Source organism: Mercenaria mercenaria, chromosome 16, assembly GCF_021730395.1.
Source record: "Mercenaria mercenaria strain notata chromosome 16, MADL_Memer_1, whole genome shotgun sequence".
Lineage (NCBI taxonomy): Eukaryota > Metazoa > Mollusca > Bivalvia > Venerida > Veneridae > Mercenaria > Mercenaria mercenaria.
This window is the reverse complement of record NC_069376.1, coordinates 22,094,945-22,109,347: the sequence shown is the minus strand read 5'-3', so window position 1 is coordinate 22,109,347 and position 14,403 is coordinate 22,094,945. Positions and strand designations below refer to the sequence as shown.

The 14,403-nt window shown below is 36.1% G+C and overlaps 1 protein-coding gene across 1 annotated transcript in view; it reads left to right on the top strand.

The window, feature by feature from the left end:
* LOC123540119 (G-protein coupled receptor GRL101-like) overlaps positions 1-14,403 on the top strand; it is a 329,156-nt gene that overhangs the window by 282,594 nt on the left and 32,159 nt on the right. The window contains exons 19-20 of the mRNA XM_053526350.1: positions 2,811-2,882; positions 5,235-5,306. Coding sequence (XP_053382325.1) covers positions 2,811-2,882; positions 5,235-5,306 — 144 coding nt within the window. The remainder of the gene's footprint in view (positions 1-2,810; positions 2,883-5,234; positions 5,307-14,403) is intronic.

The following is a 14,403-nucleotide window of genomic DNA, read 5'->3' as shown; positions in this document are numbered from 1 at the left end:
GCTTTGGAGAAGAAACAGCCGGAGCAATCAGTTTACGTCAACAGCAGTCGCACATGTCTCAACGTCTGCCTGTTATAAATATTCTAACTAAGTCCCTAAGGAGTTTTGTATCATCCGAAATAAACAAAAGCTGCATTTTTAACATATTTGGTTGATTCTGTATAAGAATTAAATATATTAAATATATTTACCTCTCATGTTTTCATAAACCAAGAAAGGAATGAAATTCATCTTTTGATATGTGACAATATGAACATTTTGTTTTAAAAATCTACCAACTGTGAGAAGCCATTCATTATATCATTATCTAGTCAATGCATTTCTATATTTTGGTATATTTACAATGCCTGTATATTCTTTATAATGTAAAAAAAAGAACTATTATACAATATTGCTCGTGAAGACTGGCTTAGACTTGCATTTAGCTCTTAACCAAACAAATCTTTAACCTTTACACGGGTGGTAAACGCGCAATCCAATTCCCACTGAGAATACGCTTAAAATGGGTTGCGCGACGTCCGTTGCTGGTGTTGCGCGTAAAAGAAGACGAAATGTATATGAAGTTATGATTTTGCTTAGTATGAGACAAGAATAATTTTCTCGAAAAAAGGAAAATGCTATTCGACACAAATATGATAATACATCATATATGTAAAATATCTAGTTTGTAATTTATGATTCGGCTCTATTATCACAAAAATCTGGCGACACGAAGCGTGAAAAAAGTATGAAATCAACAAAAATCATGGCAGTTTCTGACCTCACATGCCTAATATGAGGACATCTGATGCTCTTTATGATAACTCAACTGTTATGAAGTAACGGATATCAAAATCATGTGCTTCAAATTCTGCTTACGGGGACATAATTGAAAAAAAATCATCGGGAATGGGGTTGCGCACCGGGAATGGAGTTGCTCGTATACATCATAATGTATATAATTTATACGCGCAACTCCATTCCAGGGGCGCAACCCCATTCCCGATTGTTTTTTTTGCCAATCTTTCCCCCAAAACCAACATTTCATTCAAGTGTTTGTAATATTCATGACTGTTTTATACGTGTTTGATCATTAGAAGCGTCATATTTCCAGAAAAAAAGGCACAAGAGTTAGAAAATTTGCATTTTTCATGATTCCATACTTTTTTGACAGATCGAGCCAACAGAGTTTTCGTGATATCAAGGCTTACTCTTAAATTAATAATTTGGTATTTCAAACATATGATCTTTATTTTTTTTTTGTGTCGAATAGCATTTTGCTTTTTTTCGAAAACATTCGTAAATTGTCATAATTTACAAAAACAAAAACCCACTTACCTCGATTTTGTAAATATTGATGCGCAACACCAGCACCGGAAGTCGCGCAACCCATTTTAAACGTATTCCCAGTGGGAATTGGATTGCGCGTTTACCACCCGTGCTTTAGCCTGCTAAATTTCTAAAATGTGTCCATCATTCAATTTGGGCGATACCATTTATTATTAGAAGGGGTGTTAACCACGGTGTATATGCATATAGGATCCCTCTCTGTGGAAAATGAGAAAACGGATCCCTCTGTTCGCGCACAGGACACTCTTTGCGGTAAACAATGATATCCAACGTCGGCGCTTTGCCTGGGAGGTCGGAAAATTTGTGTGCCCGGGCGGACGGGGGTTCCTGTATTTGTTATGGTACAGATGTGCCGATGAAATACCCCTTTAGGCTCTTTGATTTGGTGTGTTGGTAGCTGTCAACTGATAAAACAAATGTAACGATAAAAATGCAATGGTAGATCGCTACGTCTTCTCGTGGTTTATATAATTGTATGCATAAACCTGTGTTCGGGACGAAAAAGTTGATTTTCCGACCTCAATGGCAAAGCGCCGACGTTGGATGTCATTGTTTACCACAAAGATTGTCCTGTGCGCGAACAGAGAGGGATCCGATATGCATATACACCGTGTTAACTGAAAATTTACTGACTGGATAGCGACCAGCGCAGACCATGATCGTGCAGGTTGATCTTGGTCTGTACTGGTCGCAAAAGCAGAATCACTTGCCACCAGCAGGATAAAGGTTAATAAGCTGTCTTAATAATATTAGAAAAGGAAACATTTTCAACACCTAGAGCAAACTAAACATCATTGAATCCAAAATTACACACATTTTTAACATGAGATACCCAGTTAGCTTTATTTTGCATAATCTAAATGAATGTACGTAGACCTTTGTATAACACATATAAAGATGTAAATTTCATTGCCGTAAATTGAAAAATAAACAAATGAGAGAAAATAAACCGGAATTAAACCGATTTTTTATCGCTTTTTAGCGTGGCGCCAAAACAGACGTGCATGGTAATGTTTGCGACGCCATAGCTAAAACGTTTCACTAATAACCAAACAAACAGTTACACATTCTTGCCGGGGATAACTTCTACTTTAATCTGATATCAAAATCATATGCATGTTGTAAAAATATTACAAATTGCTATTCCGCCTTAATTGCATATCTAACCTTCCAAACTGGAAATATATATAAACATTTTGATACAGAACTGTAAATGGTAATCGTTCGATCTGTTGCGTTTGACAAAATCCCGAAACCTCTGCAGAAAACTACAAAATCGGTGTAACGAGTTTGTCAGAAAATTCCAGTTGGCAACCCGTATATAGTTAGGTTAACTTATTATACAATTGGCGATAGCAATGAAACAAAAATGCTTGTTTTAACTTATCACGAGGGCTGCCACATGTTTAATTAAAATATATGTACATTTTATTTGTAGAAAAGACTCAACAGCCTGGTTCTAACAATATATTTATTTTCAGGAATCTGAGTTACCAAGCCTTGTCAAAACTATCTCCAAACACATTTACGGGATTGCGAAATGTCAGGACTCTGTAAGTACTGAATTATTTAATAAGTCACATTAATTAAATGAGCAGCTTGCTGAGCTTTCTGTTTGGCAATGCCTAAAATTGATTTATTTAAAAGTTTCAGGTTTGAAAATTTATAATTATTTTGACTGTTATCTTTTGTTTATTTTCAAGCACAAATTAAGTGAACCCAGCGACCCGGTCGATATCGTAAAATTGTCGGATAGATGTCTGTGTTTGTCTGGATATTTTAAGATAGGTCCTATTGAAGTTCGATGTCCTTCCAGTATAAAAAAATTGAATCATGGCATTCTGTGTCTATGTGCGTACTTGCGCGCTTGAGTGCGTGCAGCTATGGCGTGTGTGTGTCTATGTGCGTACTTGCGCGCTTGCGTGCGTGCAACTATGGCATGTGTGTGTCTATGTGCGTTCTTGCGCGCTTGCGTGCGTGCAACTATGGCGTGTGTGTGTCTATGTGCGTACTTGCGCGCTTGAGTGCGTGCAACTGTGGCATGTGTGTGTGTATGTGAAAACTAAAGTTTAAATGCTTTTCATAACTACAATAAATGCGTCTGTTTTCTTTCATGAATTAAAAAAAACAATAAAGGCCAAATTTTGGCGTCATAAATCTGACTCGAAACCGATTGGAAAAAGAAATATCTATCCAATATACAAACTGTTCCAACTGTCAACCGAGCCGCTCGGTAAGCACACGCACGTTATCGCCTTTACCAGGATCATAAACACCGAACCTTAAAGGGTTTTCATTGTATATTTATATACTTTAGTACAGCAATCAGTGCCGTAACTACAGTAGAGCATATCGAGGCATCTGCTTTGATGTTATAGTTACCTCAATGTATGTTTAGCAAATTGTATAAAAATTCGCATTTCGGCATGTAAAAACTTCACGATTTGACTACTGTAACTTCTTGCTGAGTGGTATTCCAAGTATCACACTTGGTTTTGGCACACGTTTTTACGAAGATTGAAAAGCATTATATTTTGCAGAAAGCCTGTTTACCTAAATATGTGATTCTCGCACATGCAGATTTTAATATTAAAATGGGATTTTTAGAGTCAAAACGATATCCCCTTAAGACATTGCAGCATACAATACAAAAGTTTTGAACATCAACAGTCAACAAAGCCAAACCTCATTATGTTCAGATACAATATTTTTGCATTCAACTTACATGAGTTATCACAGGAAAATATTGAGAGAAAAAAACAACCATAGGTGAATAAGTTTTAGCATAATTAGACCCCACAAGCAACTACATCCCACGCCAGTTTTATGCATGTATTATTGATCCTTCTCTTAAGAAGGAACACTCAGGGCTGGTAAGTCTCACTTGACTGAGCAACTCACCTTAAAGTTGTTGTCATTACAAGCTGGCCAATCAAACACCGCGGCCTTAGAAATAACCTCTGACGTTAAAGTTATTCTTTCCTAATTGAGGCGACTCTCTGACTGAATGCGCTCAGCGGATTGCATATTACTAAACCCATCAAAGAAAGAAACGAAGGTATGGAAACAGAAATGAAAACGAATGAAAAAAAATCTGAAAAAAAATCCTCATGAGGTCTCGAACACAAAAAAACAATTTGCTTATGTCCAGTTGTTATCTGCATGTGTAATGTGCAATCATTCTGAATTGTTATTTTATCAGTTATCATAAAATGGACTGGTAATTATAACACTGTTGCAGCTTTCGAAAAATACAAACTTGGTAGCTTGAATATTTTTCTTGATTACTTGGATCATTCGGCAGAATTAGCTACACACAAGTCGAATTGAAATCGTCTGATGATGGACTCGAAATAACTTTAAAAATGACTTACAGTGAATAACATGTAATATTATTTAGATGCTACAAATTTCCTAAACAGCTTTTTCAAAACATTGTTTTGCTAAATCACGTTTATCGTTCTTATCCTAATTCAGTTTGGTCAAGTTTAGGTTTTAATGTGCACTAACAGCTAAGGTCAGACGACACCTTAAGGAAAATTTGGCTAGTAACCTCACATCATAATACTGCTTAAGCCGGTGAAAGGGGCGTGTACAGTTATGCATTTTCCGGTATTGCCCAGGAACAGACTCAATCAAACCGACTCTGCAATTTGAACAATGTGCTTTGTCTACGGTGAAGGATAAAAATATACAAATATACAGATACTTGGTTTTGGCAACAGATAGTGTTTGTTCATTTTATCTAGAAAATATTTGTATTTTAACATACTAAGTTTTGGCTCAAGAAAAAGCACTACATTGTGATAAAGTATGATTGTACCAAAACACAGCAACTATAGGTATTCAACCAGCTTAGCAAGTTAAGTTTAAAGTTGATGAATATCTTAATATCTAATCTTCAGGAATTTGTCGCACAACCTGATTTCACTTATTGCTGAGGGTGCATTCAACGGTTTAAAGAGTCTAAAAATTTTGTAAGTATTTTATGTCATCATGTAAAACAGTTTATATACATTACAATAAGTTTGTTCATTAAGAATATAAAATGTACTGATAATGAAATGAAAATGTTATAGTTAAATAGTAAAGTATACATATTTTCTTCTGACTTTATTCGATGGCAGTAATGTATTTATTGAACTATCAAAGTAGTTTTTACGTTATAATTCTCTTCTTTCTTTCGAGGGTTGAGTTTCATTTTTTACGATTTTGAACCAGATTAGTCTGCAGCATAAGGTAGCTGACAATGGTAATCGGGATTAACGATTAAAATTGTTTATGATCAGCAGTTCGGCCTACAGCAAAATTACTGTTGTAAAGATTTAATATCAGAAATCTGACTTACAACCACATCGCAAAAGTGACTTATTATCAGGATTCTGATCTACAACCACGTTGCAAAAATAACTTTATGTTCAGGAATTTGATCTACAGGCACAAAGTGACTTTAATTTCAGGATTGTGATCAACAACCACATTAACAATAGTGACTTTATCTTAAGAATTCTGTTCTACAAACCATTGCAACTATGACTATTTCAGGATTCTAATCTACAGCCATATAACTTCATTTTCATGATTCTGATCTACCATTGCATTACTTTATTAGCTCACTTGAGGACGAAGTGCTCTTAAGTGAGCTATTGTCACCAACATTTGACCAGCGTCTGTCGTCTGTCGTTTGTGGTCCTTCGTCAAAATTTTACCTTGTGAACACTCTGGAAGTCATATTATCTACTGTATCATGAAACTTGGTCTGACTATTTGTCTTGGTGATCTCTGGGTCAAGATCATATCTGTGTTATCTGGGATGAAAAACTAGGTCACCTGGTCAAATCAAAGGAAAACATTGTGAACACGCTAGAGTCCACATTTTAAGTCCAATTGTTATGGGAACTCGTAAGAATGTTTGTCTTGATGATATCTCGGTCGAGTTTAAACTGTATTATCTGGATTCAAGAACTAGGTCACCAGGTTAAATCAAAGAAAAACCTTGTGAACACTCTAGAAGTTACATTTTAAGTCAAGTTGTCATGAAACTTTGTGTTGATGATTTCTTAGAGGAGTTTGAAACTGGGTTATCTGAAATCAAAAACTAGGTCACCCGATCAAATCAACGGAAAATCTTGTGAACACACTAAAAGCCACATTTTAAGTCCAATTATCATGGGAACTTGTAAGAATGTTTGTCTTGATGATATCTCGGTCGATTTCTAAACTTGGTCATCTGGGGTCAAAAACTAGGTCACCGTCTCAAAAACCTTGTGAACATGCTATGATGTCACATTTTAAGTCCAATTGTTGTTAAAACATGCCGTAATGTTTCCATTGGTTATTTCTCGGTCGGGTTTAAAACTTGGTCATTTAGAGTAAAAACCTAGGTCACTAGATCAAATCATAGAAAAACTTTGTAAACACTCTAGAGGTCACAATATAAGTCCGGTTGTCATAAAACTTGGTCATAATGTTTGCCTTGATGATTTCTTGGTTGGGTTAGAAACTGAGTCATCTGTAGTCAAAAACTAGGTCTCCTGGTCAGATCAAATGAAAACCTTGTGAAAACACTAAAAGCCACATTTTGAGTACAATTGTCAAGGGACATTGTTAGAATATTTGTCTTGATGATATTCTCGGACGAGTTCCAAACTAGGTTATCTGGGGTCAAAAAGTAGGTCATCCTCTCAGATTTTATTTTCAGGATACTGATCTACAACCACATTGCAGTAGTGCCTCTATTTTCAGCATTCTCACACAGGTGCTCGTCCAGTCTTGGTGCCCATATTGGTCCCCCTCCCCATTAAATAAGTTAAAACCCACTGTTTTTAATCCTAAAATGAAAAAAAAGAAGATTTTCCCTATATACTGATACATTGAAAAGGTCCCTATGTTGCCGTAACGCTATGGAGGTTTCCTAGCACACGCTGTGGGACAACCAAAATGTCCAGTTCAGTAACAATGCAGGCTACATTGCTGCCGTTTACACATCGGGCATTTAGAAAATAGTAAACTAGTCTACAGCCTTAAATAACTTACATTTAAACTCAAATACGCCAACTTGTCTAGACACTTGCAAAATAACGGTGACGATCGGCCATTTATTTGAAAAATAATAGTAGAAAACCTATGCCGTACTTGGCGTCTTTGAGTTTATATGTAAGTTATTTAAGGCTGTAGACTAGGCAGAATTAAAAACTTTTAAATTTTAAGATTAAAAATAGTGGGTTTTTTTTTTTTACTTTTTTTAAATGTGGGGACCCATATGGGCACCAAGACTGGACGAGCACCTGTGTATTCTCATATACAACCACATAGTGACTCTACTTTTCAGGATTCTGATCTACAGCCACATTTCGATAGTGACTGTTTCAATAGTCTATAACCACATTACTGTTAAAGTTTTATTAGCTCACCTGGGCCAAAGGCTCAAAATTGCCTAAGCCATTCTGTTTCGGTAAAGAACATGGCCGCCAGGGTACGGGGCTTATTTACCCTATATGGCTTTATTGTAAATTTCAAAAATCTTCTTCTTCAAAACCACTGGGCAGATTTACACTAAACTTCACAGAAATGATCCCTGGGTGACTCCCTATCAAAATTGCCCAAAGAATTGAAATCCATGCAGAACTCTGGGGTCACTATCTCGAAAACTTATTCGTATCGTAAGTTAAAGTGGTATTATGCGCATCTTACTGCACATATTGTGTTTTTGGCGAATGTTCTATAAATGCAATTTTCGGTTGCTATGCATTTAAATGTGTTAAATTAACGATGATGCCGCGTAAGCATTTGAAATTGATGCTTTAGAAATAAAGAAATTTAACTAATAAAACTGTAGTTAATTTCTTCAATCTTCTACGAAGTGATCTCCCCTACCTATAGGTAGAGATTTCTGAAGTAGAAGGGAAGCAACTCCTGCGTGAAGTTTGACTTTTCTTAAAATGACAGCCCCAGTCCAAATAAGAAAAGTTATATTTGGAAAGTTATTATTTCGTACAGGTAACAAGAACAGTTTGGTATATTTGGTTAAAAGCTATAGTTTTCTCCACCCTGTTTACTCACATATCTATTTCAGCTAGATTTTTACTTGAAAAATGCCCATAATTCCACTTTAAGGTATGATTTACGATAAACCTAAGGTAAGACTAAGGTAACGTTATTCAGCTATCTCCAAACACCTCTTAACGCCCTCGTAAAGCGCTCGTAACTTAAGTTATTGTTAGTTAGTTACGATATCGTAAGTCATGGATAATCCATTTAATGACGTCATTTTCGACTAATTGCACGTGTATCTGATAGCTCACAAGCTGTCTATTGCTAAATAATATGAGAAATATGTCCATATTAAGTGAATTTTATCACTTGCAACGGTATAATGCCTACTAGAATGTATTTACATTTCATCAGACTTTATTCCGTAATAAAAGAAAAACAATTGTCGAATATTTATTCAGCGATGACTTCTAAAATGTTAGAGACGCCTATTAGCTTTACGCTCAACTTAAACTCTAAACTTTTGGTCACATATACCAAGTATTGTGAGGAAGAACCTTTCTAGTAAACATTTTTTCAACTGTATCGACTTTGCCTTAAAATACCCTACATCTGCACAGGAGTGTTGTCAAAACAATCTACTTTACCGGAAAGGCAAAGAACAATGTTGCAATAAACAATGTCAAACTTTTGCCCTTCTCTGTGATAAAATTATCCTGTTAACTGCATTAGTATCGATGGGTTCCTTACAAGTCTTAAGCTGTTCTCCACAAATGCCTGGCAACTCCCCCTCATAAGTCAGAGGTGGAGAATGAATGACTCTAGATATATTGTCTTTTAGCCAACAATCACGGAGAACAAGAACGCCTGGCCAGATATTCGAACGTACGTTGAGATCTTTTGTGTTCTATGTATGATGCTAGCTGAGCGGGGATATGCCAGGTATTCGAACGTACGTTGAGATCTTGTGTGTTCTATGTATTATGCTAGCTGAGCGGGGATATGCCAGGTATTCGAACGTACGTTGAGATCTTGTGTGTTCTATGTATGATGCTAGCTGAGCGGGGATATGCCAGGTATTCGAACGTACGTTGAGATCTTGTGTGTTCTATGTTTTATGCTAGCTGAGCGGGGATATGCCAGGTATTCGAACGTACGTTGAGATCTTGTGTGTTCTATGTATGATGCTAGCTGAGCGGGGATATGCCAGGTATTCGAACGTACGTTGAGATCTTGTGTGTTCTATGTATGATGCTAGCTGAGCGGGGATATGCCAGGTATTCGAACGTACGTTGAGATCTTGTGTGTTTTATGTATGATGCTAGCTGAGCGGGGATATGCCAGGTATTCGAACGTACGTTGAGATCTTGTGTGTTCTATGTATGATGCTAGCTGAGCGGGGATATGCCAGGTATTCGAACGTACGTTGAGATCTTGTGTGTTCTATGTATGATGCTAGCTGAGTTGAGATCTTGTGTGTTCTATGTATGATGCTAGCTGAGTTGAGATCTTGTGTGTTCTATGTATGATGCTAGCTGAGTTGAGATCTTGTGTGTTCTATGTATGATGCTAGCTGAGTTGAGATCCTGTGTGTTCTATGTATGATGCTAGCGGAGTTGAGATCCTGTGTGTTCTATGTATGATGCTAGCTGAGTTGAGATCTTGTGTGTTCTATGTATGATGCTAGCTGAGCGGGGATATGCGTTTAACGTTCAATTTTAAAAATCATTTTATCACATGTTTGACATCGCGGGAGTATAATAATGCTATTACATAAAAATGATAATACACTAGTGTAATAAAGCTTTGACGTCGACGTCGTTTATAGTCAATGTATAGGAGACGTTGGTCAAATTGACTTGTTTATAATTGTTAAAGAAAGTAGAAAATTTAATGTTTCGACAGGAAAAGCTAATCTGTGATAAAAAGAATATTTCATTTGTGACTTTCCACATTGATTACATTTGACTCGTTGAATAAAATTGATAAAATGCTCGGCAGAGCCTCGCATTTTATCATTTTATTCAACTCGTTTAATAAATTTAATATAAAAAGACGCTCACGTAATATCCTCTATACATCTTTAATCTACATAGACGTTTCAGCCTGTTGTTCTATCTTGTTACTTTCTCAAGAGGCGACTCTTATTGTGAAATATTTACCGTCAAAAAAATAAGTTCATGTTGATCGGACAGAAGTGGTTCTTTGTAACTATAAATATATAGTCTTGTACAATGCAATTCCTTTCATTATTGGTCAGTTCAGAAAGCAGTGACGGAAACATAATTCAGTCTCATCACTTATTACAGTTCACGGGCTAAATGTCTAAGATTAAAGTAATTCCATGATAGGATATTTCAACTACATGTATATCTGTGATATAAACGTAACGTGTTTCGTACTGCTCTAAAGCTTTATAATGTTTGCGTTTTTTTCCATCCGCCAGTGATTATATGCAGCAGTATCTGTGGTAAAAGAATTAATATGAAATACTTTTCGAACTAGCCGCATCACAAGGTGAAAGTGTGCATTTTCGACTCTATCAGGGTCATAGCTCTGGAAATTTTTTAAGACTCATGCAGGGTTTCATCAATTTATATGAAACACTTTTTGAGCGAGGAGCGTTACACAGTGAAAATGTGCATTTTTGACTATTTCAGGGGCCATATCTCTGGAAAAATAGAGCAAAACCAGACAAAAAGTAGGAGGTGCGCAAGTTCATATCATGATAAAAGACTCATCTATTCATATCAAATACTTTTTAAGCTAGGCGCGTCACAAAATTCAGACGGACAGACCCACGGACGGACGGATGACAGAATGCACAATACCAAATCTATATGCCCCCTCCATCTGTTGTGGGGGCACAAGCCCTGTGCGTTTTCATCTATAAAAACAAATTAAAAGCACTAAATTTATCTATCTGTACGAAATGAATTCTTAAGACTTAAGGTACCTTCAAGATAGTGGCCCCAGGTTGCCATGACCACCGAAAGGAAAAAAGTTTAAAAATCTTCTTGTCCAAAACCGCAGTAGCTAGGGCTTTGATAAATGGTGTGTGGCATCATCTATTGGTCTTCTACCAAGTTAGTTCAAATTATCCCCCTAGGGTCAAATATGGCCCCGCCCTGGGGGTCATATGTTTTACATAGACTTATTTTGGAAAAACTTTAAAAATGTTCTTGTCCAAATCCACAGGGCTTAGGGCTTTCATATTTTGTATGTAACATCATCTAGTGGTTATTTACTAAGATTTTTCAAATTATCCCCCTAGGGTTAAATATGGCCCCGCCCCTGGGCTCACATGGTTTATATAGACTTATATAGGGAAAAAAACTTTGAAAATCTTCTTGTCCAAAGGCTTCGATATTTAGTATGTACCTGTACGAAAAATGGACCGGTTTTACAGCTGTAAAACGTCTGTAAAAGACCTGTATTTTGAAATTACAACTGTAAAAGACCTGTAAGTTGAAAACTGATCAGAAATACAGTTAAAATTTTCAGGTGTAAAATATGAAGGTCTCAATTTACAGCTGTAAAAATTTTACTGTTGAAAGTTACAGCTGTAAAATGGTCATGTCTCAAAATTACAGCTGTAACATTTTTGGAGGGAAACATGAATATTGTCAGCCATTTTTAATGCATTTTGGCGGGATATAACTGAAATTCACACAGACATCACATCTTGTAAAATTTTGGCATTTAAAGCGGTATAGAGTAAGTACAGATGTTTAATTATCTATTATAGTTGTAAAAGGACATGTATAAGTACATACATTAACTATTTACTCTATACTGGAAGCCGATAAGTTTAAAAGAAATAATTACAAGATTGTCATATGTTTTCATGACTGCATGATAAAGAAAGTTTTATAAACAAGATCTGCATATGTTCTACTTTGTATCCTACTCTTGAATTTTGCTCTTGCTATACTGTAATCATACCACATATACATTACGTACTAGATCATTTATTTTGCCGTTTTCATAGTAATTGCTATTTTATCTAGAGAATTGCAATTCATCCTAAAACTTTTTGCACCTCTACTTTCGTCCCTTAAAATAATGCCCTCTTTTTCAATACCTGTATTTCTACAGCTGTAACTTTTGGGTAGTATTACAGCTGTAACTTTTTCATTTTTACAGCTGTAACTTCTTTTTACAGGTGTAGCTCATTTGCATATTTCGAACTGTTTTACAGTCGTTTGACAGCTGTAAATTGAAATCTACTACAGCTGTAAAATCAATATTGTTATATAAAATCTACAGGTGTAAATTTGGAATAAGCATGACTGTTATTTTGAACAAAAATACAGGTCTTTTACAGCTGTAAAATTTCGTACAGGTAGCATCATCAAATAGTCCTCTACCAAGTCTGTTCAAATTATCCCCCTAGGATAAAATATGGCTCCGCCCCAGTGGTCACATGGTTAATATAGACTTATATAGGGAAAAGCTTTAAAAATCTTCTTGTCCAAAACCGGAGGGTCTAGGGCCTTGTTATTTGGTATGTAGCATCATCTATTGGCTCGCCCTGGCCCGGGTCACATGGTTTATATACATTTGTATAGGAAAAAAACTTTAAAATCTTCTTGTCTGAAACCACAAGACCTAGGCCTTTGATATTTTGTATGAGCATTGCCTTATGGTCCTCTACCAAGAGTATTTAAATTATTACCCTATGGTGAAAAGAGACCCTGCCCTGGGGTCTATAGTTTTACATATACTTATATAGGAAAAACTTTAAAAATCTTCTTGTCTGAAACTGGAAGGCCTGGGCTTTTGATATTTGGTATGTTGCATTGCCTAGTTGTCTACCAAGATTATTCAAATTATGCCCCTTAGTTGAAAAGAGGTCCCACCCAGGGTGTCCCAAGTTTTACATAGACTTATATAGGGAAACAATTAAAAAATCTTTTTGTCTGAAGGTTCAATGCCTAAGGCCTTTAATATTTGGTATGTATCATTGGCTAGTTGATTTCTAACAAGATGTTCGAATTATGCCCCTGGGGTGAAAAGAGGCCCGCCCCGGGGGTCACTTGTTATATGAGTTATATAGGAAATACTTTAAAAATTATCAGATCATATTTCCTAGACCGTTTAATTATAATTACCTGATGATCCCAAGTGATTAGGGCTCACTTGACTGTGACCTTGACCTACTTACCTACTTTTTTGTTTTTAAGATACAGCTTTGAAATTTGGATGACGTGCACAGTTTTGCACACCGATCTTAAAACTGACTTTCAGGGACGAGGAATGTGACCTACTGACCAACTTTTTTGATTTTAAGATACAGATTTGAAATTTGGATGACATGTACAGTTATGCACATCGATCTTAAAACTGACTTTTAGTGACCATGAATATGACCTACTGACCTACTTTCTTAATATTTTAGCATCAGCTTGATATTTGATACATGTAGCTCATATTACTCAGGTGAGCGATCCAGGGTCATGATGACCCTCTTGTTTTCAGGGATTTGACCTCGGGTTACATTGGTTTTATGTTCAGGTATATGACCGAGAACCACATTCACCGTGTATATCCAGTAACACCAAAGTTTGCTTATAACAGACCATTTCCGTAAAATATAACAATTGAATACGCAAATAAATGGCGGAAATCGAAACAGTGAGTAAACTGTTCAGTATCTTTTGTACTAAACAGTGTGATAAACAATTGAATACGCGCGCACGGCTTGGGATACGTTCTTTGAACTGGCTTTAAATATTATTGATTTTCATAATCATTCATGAGAATCACGACTTCAGAACCATTTTGAAGGCGGCTTTTGTGTTTCGTCGGTATTCACTGATACTGTAATGAATCTTTCACGTTATTTTATCGGTAATTGGGAACATTTAAAACTTTTTAATGTCATATTTTATCTTTAGAAAGTTTATCAAGCGTGCAAAACTACCTTACCAAATTATGATGCCAATAACCCGTAAAAAGATTCAATGTTTTAATACACAGAAGTCACATTTTTGGTGTAATGTTGATCCTTCAGACTTGTAATGGTGTTACCTCATAAAAAGTTCATGAAACACATCTGTCTATTCCCTTTCATTATTA